This window comes from Vespula pensylvanica, chromosome 23, assembly GCF_014466175.1.
Source record: "Vespula pensylvanica isolate Volc-1 chromosome 23, ASM1446617v1, whole genome shotgun sequence".
In the NCBI taxonomy this organism is placed as follows: Eukaryota; Metazoa; Arthropoda; class Insecta; order Hymenoptera; family Vespidae; genus Vespula; species Vespula pensylvanica.
The window spans coordinates 3,374,929-3,400,125 of NC_057707.1; the positions used below are offsets into that span (position 1 = coordinate 3,374,929).

The 25,197-nt window shown below is 35.3% G+C and overlaps 1 protein-coding gene and 1 long non-coding RNA gene across 7 annotated transcripts in view; one reads left to right on the forward strand and one right to left on the reverse strand.

The window, feature by feature from the left end:
* LOC122636745 (connectin-like) overlaps positions 1–20,535 on the forward strand; it is a 222,322-nt gene extending 201,787 nt beyond the window's left edge. For all 5 annotated transcript variants that reach the window (XM_043828304.1, XM_043828306.1, XM_043828305.1 and 2 more), the window contains 3 exons: positions 16,538–16,726; positions 17,481–17,620; positions 18,619–20,535. In XM_043828304.1, the coding sequence (XP_043684239.1) occupies positions 16,538–16,726; positions 17,481–17,620; positions 18,619–18,876 (587 nt within the window). In that variant the 3' untranslated portion in view covers positions 18,877–20,535. The remainder of the gene's footprint in view (positions 1–16,537; positions 16,727–17,480; positions 17,621–18,618) is intronic.
* The window catches only part of LOC122636750, a 219,447-nt gene that overhangs the window by 179,659 nt on the left and 14,591 nt on the right, over positions 1–25,197 (reverse strand). The gene's annotated exons all lie outside the window — the stretch shown is intronic.

Consider the following 25,197-nt stretch of genomic DNA (forward strand, 5'->3'; position numbering starts at 1 on the left):
AGGGGGTGGGTTTGAATAACGTATTAGACGAGTGATACCGTTCGTTGAGGGTTCCGAGGGGTTTCTGGGGTTGAGTCTTGGAGAACTAGAAGACGGGGGGAGTTAAAGAGGAGAAACGGAAACGAGAAGAGACAGAAAGGAGAAAGGCTTGGAGGAAGGGGAAGGAGTGGTAGCAGGGGCAACGGGGTAAGAAGGAGATGCTGGGAGTTATATCGGAAGAGCTTCTTTTCTTCTTCCTCTTTGGATGGACAAGGAGAGAGAGAGAGAGAGAGAGAGAGAGAGAGGTAGATAGTGGAAATGCAATTTCGTCGCGCAACTCGACAAACATTTATCAGGGAAAAGAGGCCGCGATTGGCCTGACTAGGAATAAATTCCATTGGCTGGAAATGCCACCCCTACTCGACGATCTCCTCACCCTCCTTCGAACTCCCTTTCCTTCCCTTTTCATCCTTGCGTTTGTCTCGTTCAACGTTAAATTCACCTCGATCGCTAATAATTCCTTCTACCTCACCTTGACAACGAATTCCTGCGACTTTTTCTTTTTTTACCTGTCTTCTTCTTTTTCCTTTTCTTCTTTCACTTTTTATTCCTCTTCTTTCTCTCGTTTGCATTCTTCTCGATCGAGCAAGTACTTGTTCCGGACACGTCCTTTTACGGGTCAATAATCCTCAATTGTTTTTAAACGAATTAAGATGGACTTTATTGGTTAATACGTATTGTACGGTATACTGTACGATATTTTCAATTACATAAATTATATATCAATCGTAGGATCATCGAATATCTTTGAGAGGAAGACGAGAAAAAAAGAAAGGAAAAAGAGAGTTATAGAGAATATTAAATTTTAAAGCGAGAATCGAGAACGTTCGTACCGAACGATTTGAACGTGACACAGGGACAAGAGCGCGTTCACCTAGTACGTATATATGCTTATAGGAAGTTCAACCGGACGTGTTCATTTAGGGGCTGAATCTTCAACCCCTTTGCAAGGGGTTAATACGAAATCGATCGACGTACGAGTAGCAAGTACTCTCTTGACCTGTGCTTGATTATCGCTGTTAATCTATTATCGTCGAATCACCCTCTCTGTCTCTCTCTCTCTCTCTCTGTCTCTGTATCTGTCTATCCGTCTCTATGTCTCTGTCTCTCTCCCTCTCTCTGTATTTCGTCATCTCGATATCTCGAAGCACTCTACTCTAGTCGCCCTGTCGACGATCGTAATTGGTCCGAAACGATTTATCGATCTATCGAGCAAGTACCGATGAATTCGCATTTGCGTTCGTCAGCCGAAAGATTTTTTGTCGGATTCTTTTTCAATGAGTTGAGAAATTTTGTTTTTTGGTTCGGTTTTTTTGACGTTTTTTTTTTCCTAATTTATAGCAGAAAAAGTTTACGTAGTTTTTATATAATGCAAAATAATTATTTCTTATTATTTAAAATGTATATACGTATCGTAAATCGATTCGTATTGTACGAAACGAAACGAAACGAAACGAATTATTTTTCGTTCGGATCGTTTAATAAGGGGTATTTTTAAATGAGCAGAATTGAAACGTCGAACGGGCGAATGAACAAAATTCGAAATCTCGAGCGTCATTACGAATTTCGAAAGTTAAAATGGAAAAATATGCTCGCGCTACGCGAAGCGAATTTATTTCGTTAAAATCGTTAACACCCGAGCGATGGTGGCCGAATAATTATTTCTTTCTCTCTCTCTCTCTCTCTCTCTCTCTGCGCCTCTATTTCTATCTCCTATATCTATCTCTCTCGACTTTTCACGGTGCCGAATTTTTTTTCTCTTTTCGAGCTACGTAACGCGATATTCGTACAGCAACGTGCTTCATTACGAACTTAAATAATTTTCCAAATGACGAAAAACTAATGCAATAATTCGTTTCACTTTGAACGCGCGTTCGTACAGCGCGTGTTTGTATTTTTCTCGAGCTATTTTATCTTGGTATCGTTTAAAGATAAAAGATCGAAGAGAGAAGGATCGTTTGTACGTCTTCGGTCTAAAGCTCGTGTCGTACTGCGTTGTAATAAATATAAACGCACCGTTGCACACCGTTGTTTATCGAAATAATTATACGGGAGAAAAAGAGAAAAAAGGAAAAGAAAAAGAAAAAGAAATTCCATCGAACGATTTATAACGAAAAGTACTCGTACGAATAAAAGAGTTCGAGATCATCGTCGTTTCATCGATCCTTTTCAAAAAGAAACCGTGAGATAAGGAAATTGATAAATGGAAAGAAATGCGATGGAGAAAAAAAGAGAAAAAAGAATGGACGTAGTCTCTTACAGTACCGTCGGTACGGTAAAAGGAAGAAGGTTCGAAGAATAAAATGCAGAAATTGCGATATTAGAAAGTTTTTGGTCTAGTGCAAAACTTGAAACGTCATAGTCAGTACTCTTCGCCATTTTCTTCTACTTCTTCCTCTACTTCTTCCATCTCTTCGTTCTCTCTTTGGACGTCGTTGTCGCACGTCCTTTTAAAAGTAAGAAGAAGCGACAGGAATTATCGCAGAGATAACGATAATAATTGCGATAAAGTCACGGTTCTAAGAAGGAGAGGAAGATAACATTCGGTGAATTTTCCAAACTAGTTCTCGCCGTCCAAGTACGATCAAAAGTTTTCTCTTATACCCTCGCAATTTTCTATATCTTCGATCTTGGCGATCTTGCGCGTTGACGAACCAAAAAACGAGAACGTAAGGGTCGAACGATCGTAAGAAAGATAGATATTCGTTCCCATTATTTCAGGATAATCGATTCTTTTATTCCCCTCGACGGATCGACGTCTCTCCTCGTCTATATTTCAAAGTCCGACACTTTATATCGAAAATCGAATATCGATCGTCGCTTAATCGTTATTTTTTTTCCTCTCGATCAATCCTCTTTATTCTTACATCTAAATAAACCGTAGCAGTCAAATTTTGTCCTCCGTTCGTTGTTTCTTAAAAGGAGAAGAAGAGAAGAAGAAAAAAGCAAGTCCCGGAGGAAAGATGAAGGAAATAATCAAATCCATGCAGGTACTATCTTTTACGTGAAAATGGCTGCAAAAGATGCAGCAGACATCGATTTACACTCGTGTTTGCGATCGTACGCCACCGTTTCTCGATTGTTACCACGTCTCAAGAGGTCTTCTGCGGGCGGGAAAATGGCTGAGGGTGAACGATGAAAAATGCACAAATACAAATGGAAAAAGGAGGATGGTGAAAAGCACGAGACGCCAGCATTTTGTTCTCGTCCTTCGATGGAGGCCTCTTAGGGAGACTCGAGAGAGCAAGAGAGAAGGACGGAGTTATCTCTCGTTCCGAGATAAACGTTGCTCGGATGCGCCATACTGAATAATTGAGTACTCAATTTTCTCGGTATCAGCTAGCTACGTTTCATAACTTTTCGCGAATACTTGCGATTTTTATTGACGTATGTTAGTAGGAGATACGTCCCTTGGGACGGAGAGGCAGAGACAGAGAGAGAACTCTTGAGCGAAAATATACCGTAGCAAAATTGATTTAGCTCGTTGCATGATACATCGATTAGAACAAATGTCTCGAATAAAAACGATCCAGAAAGATAAACGATTTATTATATAGTAAACGTTCATCGACCGGTACCGATAAAAGAAATTCGTCGGAGAAAAATTTGACGCGTCGAATGATAAATTTCTGTAATCGATAAAATTCTTCTAATCGATTTTGATCGATTTCTCGCGAAACCGCCTTCGTGCCTACAAGATTTTTACTTGTACTCTTATTTCATTTAAAAATCAACAGAAAAGAAACTTTTTTCCGAGCTTTCGATTTTATCTTAATGCGAAGGAACGTAGAAAATTTTTCAAACGTCTGCCGGATACTAACTGCCGAGCGTGTCGTCGTTAAGAGCAACTTTCTCGCAATGGAACAACAGCGTTTAGATTTTATCGTCGTCGCGTTCGCACGGCGCCTAGTACCTACGCCTTAAGAAAAAGTTCTACAAGCTTGCACTCGCATTTACTATCGGCCAAGTCGAATCTCTTGGCTCGACTTAATCCCGATGATCTTCATCCATAAAAAACACCTCTGCGTTGTTCTTGGAGCAAAACGTTTTTACTTGATACGCGAGAGAGAGAGAGAGAAACGGAAAGAGAGAAAAAAAAAGAGAAAAAACGATACAACGTACGATCCTTTTCCGCAGAATTTCGGATTTTAACGAAAACGAAAGAAGAATTTGTGCGGATTTAAAAATAATAATAATTACAAAAAAAAAAAAAACAAATATAAAGAGTGTACACGAGTAAAAATTAACAAACAACTACGACTATAAAATTTATATCGTCGAGAACAATTTGAAGAACGTATTGGAAGATGAGAGCAAAGAAAAGAAAGAGGAAAAAGATTGAAAAAAAAAAAAACACAAGGAAAACAAGAAGTTTGACGGTATTCGTGCCCGTTGCGCTGAAAACTTTAACTCGTTAAATATTTCAGGTAAATTTTTGAAAGAAACGAAAGGAGAAATAAAGAAAAAGGAAGAAAAATGAAGGAATAAAAGCGACCCAATTTCGTACCGGAACATATTGAAAATACGCTAAATTCGATCTCCTCCTCCTCCTCCTCTTGCTCCGCTTTAATCCGAACCCTCGAATTTCGTCGAAATATCCGAGATACGCTAGTAGTCGGAAACTGTCCCTCGGCGAACAGAAGGCAAATAATGGGACGCAAAAAGGAACGAACGAACGAACGAACGAACGAATAAATAAATAAACAAATACATAGGTAAAAGAAAAGAAAGAAAGAAAGAGCCAAGACAGGAAAAAAAAGAAAAAAGAAAAAAAAGACCAACGATAAAAAGCTCGCTCATATCTCTACGCGAATAAAAGATAGGCGCGTCGTCGTCGTCGTAGTCTTCGTCGTAGTCGTCGTTGTCGGCATTTTGCGGAGTCCGGCTATTCTTCGACCATTTTTTTTCCCTGATTCACGGATCGCGTGGTTTTGCTCGCACACGTACTTACATACATATACATATATATATATATATATGTATATATATATATAAAGTTACGTACGTCCGTACGTACGAACACACGAACACGATCACGGAGAGAGGAGTAAAGGAACGTGCACGGTTTCACCCGGACTCATTAGCCTAATGACACCGATTAATTATCCCAAGAACCGCACGGCTGGGACACACGACAAGTAACAAAAAAGAAACTTCTCAGCGTATGGCTCGATATTTCTACCGGTACTATCTCTCTCCCTTTCTCTCTTTTTTTTCAATCTCTCTCTCTCTCTCTCTCTCTCTCTCTCTCTCTTTCTCTTTAGCATAGAATCCGTCGGACCATAACACGATGAAATTGAAGCCAGTGACCGTGAAAATTCTACGCTGATTTGCTCGAAGGGTAGTTACCTCATGGTTTGCATAAGAAAAATAAAGGGAGAAAAAGAGAGAGAGGCAAAAAGCTACGTTGGAACAAATGTGAGAATAATGATAAATATTGTTGAAAGATAATTTCGAATTGAGAAAAGAGAGAAAAAATGTGTAGGAGAGAGAAAGAGAGCAAGTGTCAGAAACATCGATGAGGGCTTTTCGTCGTACCCTTCGTCATACCCCCGAGGTAGGCGTGTCTGTATATTAGGTTTTAATCATTCAAGGGATGAAATTTTAGGAACGGAGGCGTGGTAGTCTGCTTCTCTGCCGGTAACACCCCTTCCTGCATCGACCTACGTGTCCTCCGGATTACTCTTGTCGTCTCTATCTCCGTATATCACCCTTTTTGTGCATACGTGTTGGCAGATATATATATATATATATACACACACGTATGTATGTTTGAAAGATAATAAAGAATTAATTGCACGTACATACGCGCATATGTACGCGAGAATGTGTATGATATTTCGATATATTTATTCGATATATATTTATTCGAAAGGTTGCTTTAGATTTGAAGATACGTGCGAAAGAATCGATCTCGGAGAGAATTGCTGTCCAATTTAAAAAAAAAAAAGAAGAGTAAAAAAAGAAAAGAAAAAACAGTAAAAAAAAGATATACGACTTATAATTCCGACTGAATGGATTTTATTCTCATTTTGGAGAATTTTAGACGAGGGCCCAACGCTTTCAGAGTTGTCGCTTGGCACATAACTTAGCCTGACAGTCTTCTTGCGCAGCACGAACTCCCATTGTTGCAGCTGTTGCAGGTGGTATTACTTTGTGCCTGACGTATATCGACCTCCAGTGCCCCAAAGTGACCCAAAAGAGAAGGAGAGAGAACGAGCGAGCGAGAGAGAGAGAGAGAGAGAGAGAGAGAGAGGAAGAGAGAGAGAAAACAGACAAAGGGAGAGAAAAGCGGAAGTATAGGCGACTAAGATATGTATCCAAGAAAGGGTGAGAGAAGATAGGGAGGACAGTGAAAGATAGATAGATAGACGGTTAGATCGATCGATAGAGATAAAGGGATAGTCGAATAAATAGGTTTTATCGCATCTTTAGACGGACTTCCCCCTTTTCGCGACCGTCCGACGTTGGTCACGCGCGGAAAGTCATTCGCGAAAGCAATAAGTTTCTCATCGACGTATTATCGTTGTCTTCATTATCGCCATAGTCGTCGTTGTCGTTATCATTACCGTTATTACCTACTCGAATAAAATTGATAATGAATTGCAAGAAAAAAAAAAGAAAAAAAAAAAGTAGTATTTTCATCGATGTCTTCTACCGTCATTATCGTTATTGGTATTCAAAAGGAAGTTATACGAACGCTTGGATAAGATTGGCAATGAGTAGGAAGAAAAAAGAAAGGAAAAAAAAGTAAAAAGAAGAAAAAAGAGGGGAAAAAAGCAGAAATCTTTCAACTTGCTCGCGGACGAGAAAGTCTGACTAGAAGCTAAAGAAAAAGAAAATTAATGTAAGGCGCGAGCGAGGGAGAGAGAGAGAGAGAGAGAGAGAGTAAAAAACCTCTTGAAAAAGAGTTCCGAGCTTGGACAAGTCCTTCGAGTCTAAGCGCGTGGAAATCATAAAAGCTTCTCTCCTCTTCCCTCTCCTCTCTCGGCCGTCGTCACGCGGACTCGCTCTCTTGACTTTTGAATCGAGCAAAAGAGCACCATCTATCCGAGAGATCAGAGAGCCGAAAGAAAAGATCCGGAGAGGAGGAGTAAAGCGATGTCAGTGGGTGGAGAGAGAAGAAAACGGCTGTGCGTAAGAGCAAAGCGACAAAACGAGCTGGAATTCGACTTTAGAGTCGGCGTTGAAGATTTTTTTAATTAATGAGAAAATCGCAAAGTCAAACGCAACTCCGACCTCAACGAGCCATTCGAGCCGCGCTATACCGATCACCACCCACGACCGGCTACTCTACCATCGTCGTCCCTCTATACATCGGTGGTAACCAACGACGATGACCTAGCTCTGCGCGACTGCACGTGACTGCGGCAAGCTCTTTCTCCCCCTTTCTCTTGCGTGAGCGCGGACGCGCGCGCTCATTCGCGACCGCGCGGCCACGCGGCACTTTCAGAACTTTGAAACTTTGAAAACTTTGGCCGCCGTTAAATCCTCGTTATCCTCGAAATTAATCCCGCATCTCCGCGGAATAGCAGCTCGAAGAAGCCTGCGGCCTCCTCTCTCTCTCTCTCTCGCTTTCTCTAGCGTTGATGTTTTTACGTAAAATTTCTAATTTCATATTACACGAAGAAAACGTGATATAGATACAAAATGCCATCGCGTTGCGCACTCTTCCGTGTCATCCAAGTTTTATATATAATACTTTTCGATATTATGACTAAAAAAAATAGTTTAGAAGATCAAATTTATTGGCTCGCCCCCTATATATCTGTAAACGTTTTCGCTCGGTGTTCGTATACGCTCGGTCAAAGGATATACCATTAAGACTACTATCGTATACTCCGACGTCTAACGTCGCTTTGTATCTTGAAATACTCTGTCTCTCTCTCTCTCTCTCTCTCTCTCTCTCTATAGAAAATCATAGAAGCGTAAGGTGAATTGGCATTTAAATAATACTCTGATTCCCTTTCTAAACGGAATATATACCTCGTAAGGTAATAACAGTAATAGCTCGTAACTCTTCAACTTGTACAATAGAATCGACGTCAGTTTCGGCGATTTGAAATTCTAAGCTTGTATACAACGTCTATAAACGACCACCGATTCGCTCAACCGGAATATAAAGGAAAATCAAACTTTGGCGATTATTATTCGAATTAGTTATCTCGTATGTGATTTATGGGAAAAGAAAAAAGAAGAAGAAAAGAAAAAAAATGACGACTGTAAAGTTCGTTGAAAATTAACAGATGCATTTTGTTTCTCAGTTCCCTTTTTTTCTCGTCGTACGAGTTTTAACTTAAATACCTTAAATATCGTAATTACCTCTCTCTCTCTCTCTCTCTCGTTACCTTGAAACGTGATTTTTCATTAAAAATCATTGATTACGTAATAATCGATGTATGATCGCGTGCACCGTCGTACCTTTATGCGTGTATTCGATTCGCAATAACGAAATTGAGGTATCATTTTTGTTTATTTTCTTGGATAACTATAATTCACAAATTGTTTAACTCGTTTAATCGATTTTTTTATTACCTCATATATTCCGATACGATTATAAATTTTGAAATTATTCATTGCACTCTTGAATCGTTCGATGCGATATATATATGCGTTTGTATATATATATATATATACATATATGCATGCATGTGCGGGTGCATACGTGTGTATGATTTTAATTATCGCTTCATTAGAGTCTAATTAAGCACGGAAAATGTTTAACGTATTGGACATAATTTAAGTCTAAAACGTTTCGACGATAAACGTTAAAATGTTCCCGCATGGTTCGATGTTGAAACAACGAATACGAACGTTTGCGATTTTATAACAACGTATTATTTAATCTATAAGGATATATAATAAATCGTTATATCGATACCGATCGTTGATTTATTTATTTAAATATCGTCATATGTAAAGGCAAAGATCTATATTAAATATAAACGTAACGAGTTGATTCGTCTTATTAAATTTATATTTAGAAAAATTTATGCGAAAAGTAAAATTGATGATATGAAAAGTACAGATTTTACATAGATAAAAAATGAACGAATCGTATCGTAAACTTTATTTATACGTCGTCAAAATACTTAAGAGTAAATCTTCGGAATCGCGATCGTATAAATGCCAGGAATATGAGTTCCTTGTACGAATAGCAAATTCGGAAACGGACGATGCGATTTGGAATCGAGAATAAGCTTTAAAATCCATGATATGTGTATACGGTATATACGTGTGTGTACTTACGTACGTATACAAGTATGTATTACAAGTGGTTCCGATGAAATATCTTCAAAGGATTTTCAAGCTTATTTTCCTATTCAAAATGGTATAATTCAAATCTAAAATTATGCGGTATAGATAATAAATATGCTGTAACAATAATAATAATTATTATTACAATAAAATTGTATTAATAAAATAGCGTTAATAGATTTTACAAGCAAATGTTTCAAACAAACTCTCGAAACTCTGCATTTTTCTGATGCATCCGTGCGCAAAATTATGTGCATAATATTATGCACCATCCGGCACGATTTAACATTGACCTATAACATTTTTATTTATTTTCGACCGTTTAGGAGATAAAGCCTATTCCAGTTGGGTGGGTCACCCTGTACGTACGTACGTACAACGTGTGTGTGTATATATATAATACGTGCATACACACACACATATTTATGTCAAAGAGCTGACCCGACAGCAACGATTCGTTCAGTGGATGCTCGATCGTATGTACATAGGTGCACGTGTTTTTTTTTTTGTAGACAAACGTGAAAGAAGAAAGAGAGGCAGAGAGAGATAAAAAGAAAGAAAGAAAGAACTACCGCTATCAAAATGGAACGAAAATAAAAAGACAAAAAAATAGAAAATAGTAAAAAAAACCGAAACAAAAAAGAGAGTCGGTCGAGAATCGAATGAAGTTGCGATCGTTTTGTCGATACCACCAATGTTGTTGTCAGGTCGTCGAGAGGATGTATCTGCAACAAATGGAAGTGAGAGAGATAGACAGGGAGAAAGATATATATATATATATATATATATATATACACACCGTGTGTGTAGAAAGAGAGAGAACATTTTTGCGAACGGAGAAACTAGAACGTTCGTCGTTTATACGAAATTGGCCGGAAAGGACGAAGAGTACGATATATACGTGGGTTTTTGCGACGAATAAAAAACTTTCGTGGCGTGAAGAATAATAACGAGTCGAAAACGTTTCGTCGAAAGATGCACGCTCGTATATACGCATCACACGCGCGTGTAAATACTTGTACGTATTGCGATACGATGATTACTCAATTGTATAAATCGAGAATGAGATTTCTCCTTTTTTATTTTCGTTTTTTTTTTGTTCTTTACCACAGACAATTTTCTTCCGAAGAAAAATATGAATTGCTCGACGGTAAGATAATCAAAGTCTCGATCGAAATTCAAGACGTATTTTACGCGATGTTTATCGAGAAGGAAAATTGAAAAACGTCTGTGAAAGAAAAAAAGAGAGAGAGAAAAAAGGGAAAAAACGTTTAGAGGAGTAGCCGAACAATTGAATGCTAGGAAAAACGTATTTTACGAAAAAGGTTAATGGACGGTAGTAAAGTATAAAAGGATAGATGAAAAACAAAAAGATTGTGAGAGAGAAAGAGAAAGAAAGAGAGAAGAGAGAGAGAGAGAGAGAGAGAGAGAGGAATGCAAATAGAAAAAAGTAATGAACGTAACTATAGAACGAATATTTTTGGATAATTTATTATTTCCGTAAATAAGAATCTGCAAAAAAAATTAAATAATTAGATGAAAACAATTGTAATTTTCGGAATAATTTTCTAATTTTTATTATCGATCCGAATATCGACTTAATCTCCTTTATCATATTTACTCTCTTGTCGATTAAAACGGAGAAGAAAAAAATGAAGAAAAAGAGAGATATAGAAATCTCTCGTGGGAAATAACGAACGTCTTTGATAAAGCGAATACATAAATAAACAGGATGCCGTGAAATACATGGAACGTTCTCAAAGTGGTCTAAGAAAATGTATAAAATTATTACTACAGAAAATGGTATATAATATGTACGATATGTGTGAATTTTTATGAACGACTAGGTAACTTGTAAATAATATTTTATGATCTTTCCAAACCTTTCGAAAATAATTCTCTTGTATCGACGTGCGCGTGCGCGTGCGGATCGACTCGTCGATGAATGCGTTTAAATATTCGATTCAAATCGAAATTTTCAAATATCGCGGACATTGAAAGGATGACGTATGTACTACGTACGTACATACTCGAGTTTTCTTCGATATCGTCAAATGCGGTCCATAAATCGAATAGCGCGTATAAGTTGAAAAGTATTGAATCGTAAATGTTAGTAGTTATCGATTATTTGAATAGATTTGTTTATTTACGACGACCGACCGATCCTTCGTTCGAAAAATTCTCTTCTTTTTTCTTCTCGTATCTCTTATAAGGGAACTTATTTTTTTATCGATCGCTCGAATTCATTTATTTACGGTGACAATCGTTTTCGCGCACAAAAGAGGAATTTTTCTTTTTTTATCGATCATTCGAATCTGTTTATTTATGACGATATAATGACTTTCATACACAAAATTGCTTTTATCTCGAGTCTTTTCCTGTTTTCTTTTTTTAACGCGAACAATGTTTTATAACGGGGTCGAATCGATGAAAAGCTTTACGCGGACTGCGTTACATTTGTGGCGCATATATACAGGAGACGTTTTTCTATGTCGACGTCGCGGTTCCTCTAACGCTTATCTTTTGTTTATTTCACCTCGTTCACATACATATCTCTTTCTCTCTCTGCCTCATTCTCTCCTACGTTTCGTGTTATCCATTCTCGCGCTTGTTCCTACCTACGTATACATATGTATACACGCATACGTCAAATACGGCACGCAGGCAAAAGCGATTAACTCCACTTTCAGAATTTTTTTTTTTTAATTTTACCGTCGAAAACGCTCGATCGATGCTTAACTCTTTATCTCAGATTTTGAAAATAAATTTTCTTCAATGCCGGTTGGTTTTTTATAGAAACGAGTGATCCGATAAATAAAAATGTTAAGAGAGAGAGAGAGAGGCAAGAAAGATGGAGTATAGAAGAAAAGTAAAAAAAGAATAATGCTGAACGTATGAAAGAATATCGTATGAGAAGGAAACAAAAGAAATTTAAAGTTTCTACGGTTCTTTTACGGTTTAACCTTTCATTTCTACGCTGACGGAAAGTAGGAAAAAAAGAAAAAGAAAGAGGAAGAAGAAAAAGAAATACAACGCGGAACGCATGAAAGAATTTAAACCGAAAAACAAACATCGTGCTTGTTCGCGTTGTAGGTGGAGATTACGTATGTCACGTGGAAGGTTTAAAAAAAAAGAATAAATCGATTCTTTCTGTTTTTCAAAAATATTTTCATTCTACGATATTATCATCGTCGATGTATATTCCTCGATAAATTTCATAAGAAAATATCAAAAATTGCCGATTTCGACGAGTTACGTTCGAGTGTATTTCTTTTCGGCTAAAAGGAAAAAAAAGAAGACAAAGTGGAAAAAAGAAGAGAAAAAAAAATAAAAAGGATAGCAAAGATATAAAACAAACGAATGCAAAGCAGTGCTGCCAGCCGTAATCAGATCGCTCCGTCGGTACTTTATTTTCCAGAAAATTAGAGTCACCCTTGCATGGAATAGTGGCATCCTCTGTGTATCTCCTATGTACACACACATATATACGCGTATTTTTATACATACATATATATATATACACACGTACATATGTACGTACGTATATATGCACGTCCTCCGTATATATAGGCACATCTCGTATTTGCCTTTACACTCCACGTACAATAAGTGTTTAGGTATGTAAATAAATACGTTGAGAACCGTGAATGGTATGTGTTAGTATGGGTTAAAAGCACATGGACGAGAAGACGAATAGTCGTTTGGAGAAGCATTGTAATCCTGTCGTTACGACCGTAATCCTTTCACCGAAAGAATTGGCTCGAATTGTCTCGACGTTTAAACGCAATTCGAAATAACAGGATTTTCTATGGAAATCCGAAATGTTGTTATCGTCTTTGTTATTATTCGAGTAACGATTAAAGCGATTAAAGATGATACGTCTTAATTGTAATACTTGATTCGACCGTAGACGCTAACTATTATTATTATTATTATTATTATTACTGTCAATACTATTGTTTTTATTATTCGTCAACATTTCAGCCGGTTTTTTCATATATTTGTCAGGTATATATATAGAAATGAGATATAAAAAACAGAATTTCTAACAACGCATGCACTCGAGCAGATATACAATAATCGGCAAAACCAATAGAAAGATCATCTTTAATTTTTTAGATACCATTGTACAAGACGTATCATTTTATTGCAACCGTCGTCGATTACGAAGATTTTGATACGAAAGCAGGAAAGTGCAATGTCCTTTGAAGATCCTTAATTATAAGATCCGCTCGTATATTACGGTTAGCTATGACTATGGGGAAACGTGAAATGTTTAAGGGTGAAGAAGAAACGTGAAGAGAAAGAGGGTGTGCGGGATGGGATGGGTTGGAGCACGGGTTTGGGAGGGGTTAAGGCGAAGGTAAGGGTGAGGATGGAACGAAGAGAAAGGGGTATAAGGGTACGAGGGTAAGGGTCATTGGTCGACTGCAAGGGAGCTACCTCTCCGGAATATATTATTAAACGACTAATTAAAATAGCCACGTTGTTACGCCCGTCGACGTCCTTCTTACTAACTCAACGTCTACACGTTCTTCGTTATCGTTTCTAAATTATTCACATTTATACAAGAGGGAGAGAGAAAGGAGAGATCGTTTAAATTAAGAATAACCTAGGACGAATCCTAGAGGATTTCAAGTGAGACAGATTTGACGAGAAAGAGAGAGAGAGAGAGAGAAATTAAAGAGTCTTCGAGAATTTATACAGGGTTACTATTTTTATTAGATTGTTTTTTCTTTGTCTATTCGTCCGGAGTCGTCGAAAAAATTTATTACAGAGCATAACGATCGAAAAAGTTTTTTATAAAGCGTATCTCAATGATTAAATTCTGAAGTAACGCGATTAAAAATTATGAGAAACGATTCGGAAAAAAATGAATTAGAGATCAAACTTGCAGGATCAGAATCGTTAAAAAGCCAGCTTGTTGCAAGTCGTTGTACACTACGAAACGTTATCTCGTATAAAAAAAGTGCATGAATTCTACTAAAAAAAAAAAAAAAAAATGACCTCGAGATCTCGAGTAAACAATAATTCGGTATAACATTCGTATAATAATAATAATATTTGCAACTTTTAAAACGACAATAATTTCTTTTCTTAGACATATACATATATGCGTGTCGTTAAAAAGAAGAGAAGCTATTTTATATGGTTAAATTACATGGGAACACCATGTATAAGAAACCAATACGTATGTATGTATATCTATATAGATCGATAGAGAGCGTTGAGAGAAAATTTCTTTTCTAAAATCGAGCCTGAAGGCAATGCTGAAAGATTTACGCGAAAATCTTCTTCGCTTTTAAGGTCGCATCAAAAAGCGATTTCTCCTTGTAAAGTAACGGGCAAAGAATAAAAAAAAGAAGGTAGAAAGAAAAAAAAAAGAATTCCCGCGAAAACCGATAAAAACGTACTTACATATGTGTCGTTTGATTTGCAAAATTTCGTTTGAAACAATTTCTTAAGATTTATCTACACACACGCGCGCGCGCGCGCAGTTGAACTGATATTAATAGAATTAAAAACAAAACGGATTATCCGTATAATCGCATTTTTTATGCACGATCGATTAAAAATAAAAAAGAAAGAAAAGAAACGATCTCGAAAAGTTTAAAAAACCATCACCTACAAAAAAGTTATTGTCACGGTCCCATCCATAGCCATTATTAGACTTTCGTAAGCCAAAAAAATTCTGAACCGTAAAGATTTCTCCGCGTAGCTAAAAGGAACGACGATGTTGAAGGCGTTCAAAGTTATTGTCCCACCCTATATATGAAAAATGTAGAGTTCATTGACATTGGATAATCTTCTCTTCCCTTCTATCCAGAGATTTACTCACCCGTATAAACATCTCCGAACGATATTGTTTGGTTAGTTGTCGTTGAACCGTAGCAGACAAACGACCTTGTTATTAACTGCCGTGTAGTTTCGTACTTTCGTCGATCAAACACATTCTTGGATTGCGAACGAATTTCGTTTCTTCTAAGAAAACATTTCTCTCTCTCTCTCTCTCTCTCTCTCTCTCTCTCTCTCTCTCTCTCTCTCTCTCCCTCTCTTTCTCTCTTTCGCAGACAAATAAACGTAACGAACCTATGAACCGTGTATGGCCGTTTGATATTAGTTAACGATTTTTTTTCAATAAATTCTTGCTGTATTATCGTTTCAAAGATCTGTATGAAATTTTATCCAAAGTATATCATTCTTTTTGTAAATATTGTAGATATTGCAAGACACTTTAAAGATAGTCATTGAACAGTTCCGGATAAGCATTATTCTATTCCCTATTCGATTCTTTCAGTTTCTCTCTCCCTTTCTCTCTTTTGTATTTCTTTCTCTCTCCTTTTTTTTATCTCGGGATAAATAGCCTTGTATATACCCCCGTAAAAGAGGCGGTATATTGCGTTCGGAACAACAAGATGAAAATTTCATATCAGCTCCTCGCACTTTAAGGGAAAAATCGTTCGACGTCGAGTATTCGACGTAGGCGAAGTGAAAAGCGCGTGAAAGAAATAAAAGAATAATAGATAAAGAAGAATTAGAAAAAAGAAAACACAAAATTTAAAAATAAGTAGCAACGACGAGTACGGCGACGATGTCTCTTGTTAGAAATTCGAAGCCGCTTAGTCGTCCTCCCGTATGCCGAGAGATTTCCCACCCACTCACCCGTTCGTTACCATCTGTGTCTTCGTTTATTAAATAATAATAAGACTTCGTTAATTAATAATAGATAAATTGTCCGTAACGATCGACCGTTCAATTAAAGATCAACGAGACTTTATTGACGGAAGTCCGACCAATGAAAAATTTAATTCCTCGCTGTGTCGAAGTCCGTTTCCTTTTCTTTTCTCTTTCTTTTCATTTTCTTTATTTCGTTTCCTCGACGAGTTCGACGAAACTGTGGTCCGTCAATTAAAATATTTGCCAGAGATAAAGATGAGTTAAGCAAGTACTTTGCGAATTGAAATTTCTCGCTCGTGCTTTATTTTATCGGAAGAATGTTTTTTGCTCTTTGTTCTTTTTTTCTGTTATTATTATCATTATCGTTATTACTATCGTTCGTAATTTGGATTTAAATTAATATACGAAAGAATGTTATTGATTTAAATATAAAATCTTAAATATTATGCGACATATCGATCGCGTCGAAACAAATCGAGCGGATATCGAAGTAAAAAAAAAAAAAGAAAGAGGAAAGAAGATGAAAAGAATAATCCTCGTTTCGTTTCTCACATTGTTGCAGGAAACAAACTGATTTGCGATTGCAATCTAGCATGGATTTGGGGACTAAGGAACGAGACGAAGAATACAAAGTTACGGGATGCCCTCGAGGAACTCACTTGCTTCCTCGAAAGTAATAATACTGCAACGTCGAAGATCAACAATGACGACTTGGAGAGAAATCAGGAACTCGAAATCGCGCGAAATCCTGGTAACTTTCACTTATTGTTATGTTCCATCCTCTTCCATCTATTTATCTATGACTCGACGTGTACGAAAAGAAAAAGAGAGAGAGAGAGAGAGAGAGAGAGAGAGAGATGGTTCAAATTTTACCTAAAAAACAAAAAGCATCGTAGGAACGTTATAAATTTTCATCTCGGCTTTTAACATCCTTGATTTACGACTTTCTCTCTCTCTCTCTCTCTCTCTCTCTCTCTCTCTCTCTCTCTTTCTCTCTCTCTCTCTCTCTCTCTCTTAAAAAAAGTATCAACGATCGACGGTGGAAGCCTCAAAACTTTCAAAGTTAACAGATTGAATTAACGAAGTTATATATATATATATATATATATATATATATATATATATATATTATATCCTCTTTCTCTCTCTTTCCGTCGTCTGGCACACGGAAAGATCTTTTGATAATTTTCTAATTTCATTCTCAACGATGATACCTTATGTGCCAAGAGATAGAAAGAGAAGGAGAAAGAGAGAGAGAGAGAGAGAGAGAGAAAGAAAATAAGTGAGAAAGATAGATATATGGGTCTCGAAGGTGATCAAAGTTTCAAACAATATTTCTCACAAACCGCCCTCGACTCCTTTCTACCCAATTCTCATCCCACCGTTATATAAGTTTCCTTATTTCGAAAGGTTCTTCTTATATATTGAGATATCTTATACGTTTATGCGATCTATGTATATATATATGTGTGTGTGTGTGTGTGCGCGCGCGCGCGTGTTTTTAGACACATACTTGGCTGATAATCCGAAGAATGGAAATAACGAAGACGAGAACAGTTACTTGGCTGACATTGTTAATGAAAGTTACGATGATTCGGGTGCAGAGTACGAGGATTCCGGGTTGGATAATAATTCTCAGCCTAAGGTAAGATTTTCTAAGTAAATTTTAGTCGATATTTCTCTCCGTCATTCTCTGTCTCTTATATGCAAACGTGGAGATAACAAATTTGAATTAAAAGCGATTAGGTTGATCCTTGTTTCATTATTTAAATGAAGAAAGAGAGAGAGAGAGAGAGAGAGAGACAGATAGTCACGTACACGCTATATAATGAGCTGATTATATTTTGGAGTTGCTTTGACTCGACGTTAATGTTATTTTCTCTCCTTGTTGTGTTCGTGATTTTAAATCAGCTTTGATGTTTTTCTTTGTCTTTGTTTCTATAATATTGTTGATATTAAAAGATACGAGTTAAGAATATCGTGTAATAACAGTAATTATTGTTATTAAATATAGCAATAACTATGATCGTCGTCGTCGTCGTCATTTTTTTCGTATCTTTTATATATATATATATACATATATATTTATCTTTTCATTACATTCAGCATCATTAACAAGCGATCTTTAGCCGTCTCTTACTTCGATCAATTAGTTAATTTTCAATCCCTCTGTTATAAAGATATCCTGTCTGTAATGAAAAGATCGTATACTATCCCGATGGCGAAATATGAATACGGTGGACGTTATTAAAACTTCTGCGAAGCTGCTTTATATTTTTTCCCGGATTATTTCCCTTACGCGACCTCTGGCATTATCGCGTTACAGTATGACGCGTTTTCTATTGACCGGAGCACGGTCCTTCGTGTTTTTTCAACAATTCGTTACGTAACCGTTTTAATCGTTGACAATAAACATCAGCAACGGTAATGTTTTTAATCGATTTTAACAGCTGGAAACGTTTCAAAGACTCGAGTCGAACCGGAGCTAATGGTATTTAAAAAGAAGATTGAAAATCGATAGGTACTTTCGATACCTAGAAATAGATATCCCCAAATAAAAATAGAATTTTTTTTTCAGCGAAACGTCAACCTTATTAATCGCACAAATCGTGCACTGTCTCTTTCTATCTGACGTGTTCGCAGATGCAGATATTGGATGGGAAGGTGTGCTACGTGAAACATTTGTTCGATTTAAAGTTAGAAGATCTACCATGCCCGGAGACCACGAGAGAGGATCTAATGGCTTCTGAACAACCATCTAGTCGTCATGAAAACGCACCAGTGGGTTCCTCCGGTTCCGTATGGTTCTCATCATCGACCCAGACCCACCGAGTCGACCGATTTGTCCTTGCGAGTTCGCTTCTAGTCGTCCTTCCTCTTTCAACCTTGATATTCACGTAGAAGGAAGATGACAGCGAGTGTCTATACAAGAGGAACAAGAGTATCAAGATGGCAACAAAAATTGACGAAAGATACGACGACGATGACGACGACGACGATGACGACGACGACGACGACGACGACGACGAATACAAAGGATCTCGAAAAGATAAAAACAGAACAAAAATTTATACGAGAATTTTTAATTCTCGAATACGAAATTTTTGCTATCCTTCGATAAGGAACGGGGACGATGATCGTAGTTTGAATTTCTTAGATTAAATTTTGCTCGCTTTTGAGCTTGCTTTCTATCTATCTACCTATCCATCTATCTATCTATCTATCTCTCTCTCTCTCTCTCTCTCTCTCTCTCTCTCTATTTTTCTTCAAAGAAAGAGAAGAAGGACGCTTTGCGGGAGAAAAAGAGAGAAAGAGAGGGGGAGGCTGGAAAAAAAGAAGAGAGAGCGAGAGCGAGAGAGAGAATTCTTCTTCCATGTTTTTCATGCCGAAGATCGAAATTCGTAAAATTCTAGCGGTGATTTGAAGTAACGCGAATATGCCACGATCTCGACAGCCATTTTATTCGAATAGCGAAGGCACGTAAGAAATCTTTTAAATTTTCGTGCCAATTTGAACATCCCCTGATATATTTCTATAATCGTTTCATTTTTTATTTTCTTAAAATAGCTGAGAGAGAGAGAGAGAGGGAGAGAGAGATCGGGATTTTCAAAGTTCTCTCGTCGATTTGAAATAACGCGATGTAATACTTCGATGGTCATTTTCAACAAATGGTAAAGAAATTCATGGACCAATTTGAGATCACGCGTTATAACTCCGATAGCCATTTTCTTCAAACGATATTGAGAGAGCGAGAGATCTTCAAAAATCTCGAGTCAATTTGAAATCGGATGATACGCTCTATGTCCATTTTCAAGAGTACGCGATAGCGAAGATGTCGTCTTCGATCGAGATAAAAAACGAAGAAGAAGAAAGGGAAAAAAAAAATAAGGAAGAAAAAGAAGAAGATTAAAATTAAACGGAGAAAATCACTCAACGCAGAAAACAATTTCTAGTAGCGTCGAAAAGTCGCGACTAATCGTTTCTCGAAATGTATTGAATTATTTCAGGCACGATGTTTTCGGGTTCCCGTGTCGATCGTAATCGAACTATAATACATATTACATGTGGTGGAACGTCCAATGAATAAATTAGCATGTTTAATGAGCGAGAATAATGTAACTCCCTCTCAGTTTGAAGCGACGATGCGCGTTCATCTAAATTTCCACGTCTCTATGTGTGCATACGTGTCCGTCTCTCTCTTTCTCTCTCTCTCTCTCTCTCTCTCTCTCTCTCTCTCTCTCTCTCTCTCTCTCTCTTGCACTCTTTCTCTCACATTTATCAAGCCGAATCCCACACGAGTGTACGAGCTATTATTCGCTAATTACATGTCAGACAATTCAGAGTAAAATCACGACGAGTTACTCTTTCTCTCTCCCCCTCCCCCTTTCTCTCTCTCTCTCTCTGTCTCTCGAAATGCATTTATACACGTGCATATGTTATTCGTATGTGCGTTAATACGAGAATGAAAGAAAGGAAAGGGAAAGAGAAAATGAAAGAAGAAGGGAAACGGAAGAGAAGAAAAAGAAAAGTTAAAGAGAAAAAAAACGTAATAAATATAATAATAATAATAATAATAATAATAATAATAATAATAAAATAAAATAAAAAGAAAAAAAAGAAGGAAGAAAGAATGAAAGAAGAAAATATGAAATAAAAGGATATACATAAAAAAGAAAGATTAGGAAGAAAGGAATGTATACATAACCAGTTAAAGTCTCTCGAGATTTACACCGGAACGTACCGGTAACGTTTTTAACATATTACGGACCAGATATTTTATTATTAATTATTATTAATAATCGAGTGATTTTTCTTTTTTCTTTCCTTTTTTTTCTCTCCTTTTTTTTCCTTCTTTTTTTTGCCGAGAATAGGAGAGGTAGAGGATTTTTTTAGTATCTATAAAAATATTACTTACGGTGTGCTCGTAACTTCGTAGTTTAATATCAATGTCGTGTTTGGTAGTATAATTTTTCAAATAATATTTTTAATTACCGTGTATATTTTTAAAATAATATATACATAATTAATTAATTATTAATTATAAGGTAATAATCGGACATTCGCTTTGTGTTCCGAAACTCTTCGTAATTTTTTATATATATAAATTATAAATATTAATATTTTTCTTTTTTTAATTATAAATATTTATAAATATACAGATCATATTTATAATTAATCTTGATCGATACATATGTCGGTGATTATGACGTTAAGTCTCGTATATTTTTCGTTACGAGATATATATTCAGAATTTTGTGCGTATGTGCGTACGTGTGTATGTGTATGTAATAAAAAATAATTTTTCTTCGCTATGTAACAATATATTGTTCAAAATATATTACTTGCTTTTATAATATACATTTTTTATACGACTAGTCGATCTAATTTTCGAAAACCTCAGATGTGTTCATACTTTTTACAAGTATCGTCGTGATTTTATTATATTTATCAAATTTTCATTACTACGATAATTCTCATAAATATTTATACATTATATACACATATATTATATATACACACATATTTACCATTACTTGATGTTTCTTCGAAAAAATTATCTGAAAATATTTCATATCGGAATAATTAAAAAAAATAACTATTATCATTAATAATATTAATCGTTCTTTATTGATATATACATACAAAATGAGAATAGATTTCGTGATCCGTCCGTAATGTGTTAACAGAACAACAACAAAAAAATAAATAAATTAATTAATTAATTAATTAAAAAATAAAAAAGAATAAAAATAAAGAAAGATATAAGTTAACGTTATACGATTATTGTATGATACATGACTTAACGACATTATCGTATCGATACCAAATATCACGTGCATCGCCATTTTCCTATTAAGTAAATAATTCTAAAGCTTTCTTCTAGTGCGTCGTGCCATCTTAGAATGTAATTATCTTCATCCTCGTCAAACGATATCTTTCGATCGAATCCAATTTCATGGGAAAAAAAATATATATATCTCGTAATAAAAAAAAAAGTAAAAATAAAAGAACAAGAAACAGATTAATTTTCATTCAATAAAATTTTCTATCGTATCAAATTTTTTATCCGAGTCAACGAAACGATGTTATATCGTTGTTACAGATTAATTTTATTAGAAAATAAACGATCCGTTCGAAGGATAACACTTATCGCTTATTATTTATAAAGAAATCATTATCTTCGATGATAGCTACTTTTTCCTAGAATATATCGATAATTAATTATCGAGGATAATCGAATAAACCTTCAACGAGGTTATCGTTAGCTTATCTTTCAAATGAATTTCTAACAAGAAATGAATTTGTAACACAACAATGCTTTACCCGTAATACTCTTTTTACCGTTAGAGTTTTTTTTTTTCTTTTCTTTTCTTTTTCTTTATCATCGTCGTCATAGTGTCTCCTTTGATCCTTTCAGATAAAATAACTTTATCTATATTATAGAATAAAATGAAGATACTGCCAAACGATCTCGAGCGAGAGATATTTCTTTAAAAAGAGATTAAGATTATACAGAAAATATTCTCATTCTTAAGTTTTACGTCGGACCTGTGGTTCTTATAAAAAAAAGAAAAAAGAAGATCCAATAAAAAAAAAAAAAAAAAAACCAGAACGAAATGAAATTAAAAAAATCCTAAAGCACGTAACCTTAAAAAATCAAAACTCGTATTTATATACGAATTGTCATATGTACGTATAAATAATATTTATACGTATATAATGGACGACCGATTTTTATCTCCCCGAAATTTTTACTATTCGAAAAATGTTTCGAACAGAACCTCCGTTCTGTTTTAAAACGTGTAGAATATTCTGATGTTATTGGCTTTTTTATTTTTTATAGATGGCCGCGTAAAGATCATGTCAAAGGTCAATCCTTTTCTTTTTTTCTATTTTTTTTTTTTTTTTTTTTTTTTTTTTTTTTTTTTTTTTTTTTTTTTTTTTTTTCTTTTAATGGAATCATCGTTTTTATTACATTACTTTTATCCAGCGCTCGTGATTATTTATCAAAAATTAAAAACGGAAAATAAAAAAAAGAAAGATACTAAGCCACCTACGTCGAAAAATTATTAGCTTCGGATATTTTAATTCATAAATTTTTAAATACTGCTAAAAAATTACCTCTCTCTTTCCATTGCGATTTATTTACTACTACACTATTCTGTTATTACATTCTAGTAAATTAGTTCTCTTTTAATACTTTATATATATATATATAAATTATGATTCCATTAAAAAAAAAAGAGAGAGAAAAAAACTGAAATCAAACTCGACCTACACGTAAATTCTACTCGCATTCACCTACAAAAATAATAATTACATTAAATTACATCCTCGAATCGAAACAAAACGCGAATAAGGTTTGAAATATTTCTTTTTTTCTCTAATAGCAACAAAAATTTCTGGAGATTAAAATGTGTCATCCCGTATATACACACACAAACATATATACATGTACATGTATACATATAAATAAATAAAACAACAAAACTAATAATAATAATAATAACGTAATAATAATAATAATAATAATAATTTTTACGATAAACTCGCTCGATGAAAAAAATGTTTGAGAGTAGGAAAAAGAAGAAAAAATAAAAAAGAAAATCCGAAAGGCTTGAATGAGAGATTTAATAAAACACAGGAAGAAAAAATAAAACAAAAAAAAGAAAATAACTTGCATTTGAAAGGCAACGCCTATGGATTTCGAAAAATGAATTTTTGTGCATCGACGTTGTTCCACTTGTGTGTTCTTTCCTGATCCGCATTTTTCCTGTGATCTATTTTTCAGAAAAGTGTGGATATGTAAAAGACTTACGAAAGAAACAAAAAAGAAAAAAGGAAAAAAGGGGAAAAAAGATAAAGAAAAAGAAGCTCGCAAGTATGTAACGATTAAACGAAGGAAAGAAACGAGAAAATGAGAAAATGAAAAGAAGGAAGAAAAAATATTAAGAAAAGCGGAAACATACGAGAAGAAACGTTGTCGTTGTCGTTGTCGTTCGTTGAACACTAAACAACGAATCGGACAGTAATCGTACAAGTATATTCGTTGTCATTAACGACGCAGATGTACGTATACGTAAACGCGTTGATACGTTTAAACACTTTTCTAACTCTTCTAATAATAATAATTCTGCTTGCGAAAAAAAAACACAACTAATAAATATCGTATTACTGGCGACGACGATAATAACGAATACGAGTCGCCGATAACGTGGAACACCTTGGATTAACCCTTTAAAACCAACTCCCTATTTCCACCCTATTGATCCATTTTGATTCCTGCCGCAGCCCCTTCCCTCCTTTCTTCTTCGAATTTAACGAAAGAAAAAAATACAAAAAAAAAAAAAAGAAATAAATAAATAAATAAATAAATTATCGATGATGTTGAAAATGTTTGTCATAGTATATACGTTATATCATAGTGTCGTAAATAATATAGTATATTATATTATAAAGGGTTGATTTTTTTTCGAAATGTCGGTGAATGCTTTGTGGTAGAAAAAGAAAAAGGAAAATAAAAAGCACAAAAAAGAACAAAAAAAAAATACGAAAAAGAGAAAAGACAGGAAAAAACATACAAAAAAAAGAATTACTATGACGAGGCTATGAGAGTGTCGTTCATACTTAAAAACTGAATACATAGAGAATACTGTTTTGCTTGGCTCGAGTAATACGTATGAAAAAAGAAATGTTAGTTTTTTTGTTTATGAAATTTTTATTAGTATAATATGGATTCAATTCAATGGGGCGGAGGATATAAAATTTCTCTTAGAAAAAGTAACGTTGATGCCACTAGCTTTATGCAAGCTTCTATATGTTGGATACAACGAAGCCTCTTTTATTTTCTGCATACGTCGCTGTTATGCGTTCGTGTTCAGCCGCGGGGGAAAGAAAAGGGAACGAAAAAAGAGGCAAAAGAGAATAAATAAATAAAAAAAAATGGAAAAAAGTAAAGAAATTAAAAAAAAAAAATAAAATAAAAAATAGAAAAAAAGATTTTTCCCAAAAGTTCGCCGACACTTCGTGAAAAAACGACACACTTGTTGCGCTCGGTAAATGGCAGCTTATAAAATAATAAATAATAATAATAATAAATAATTAATTCGAATATGGTTAAGCAATGGTATTCCACGTTAATTCGTTGTCAAATTTTTTAAGAATCATTCTCTCCCTCTCTCTCCTCTCTCTCTCTCTCTCTCTCTATCTCTATCTCTGTCT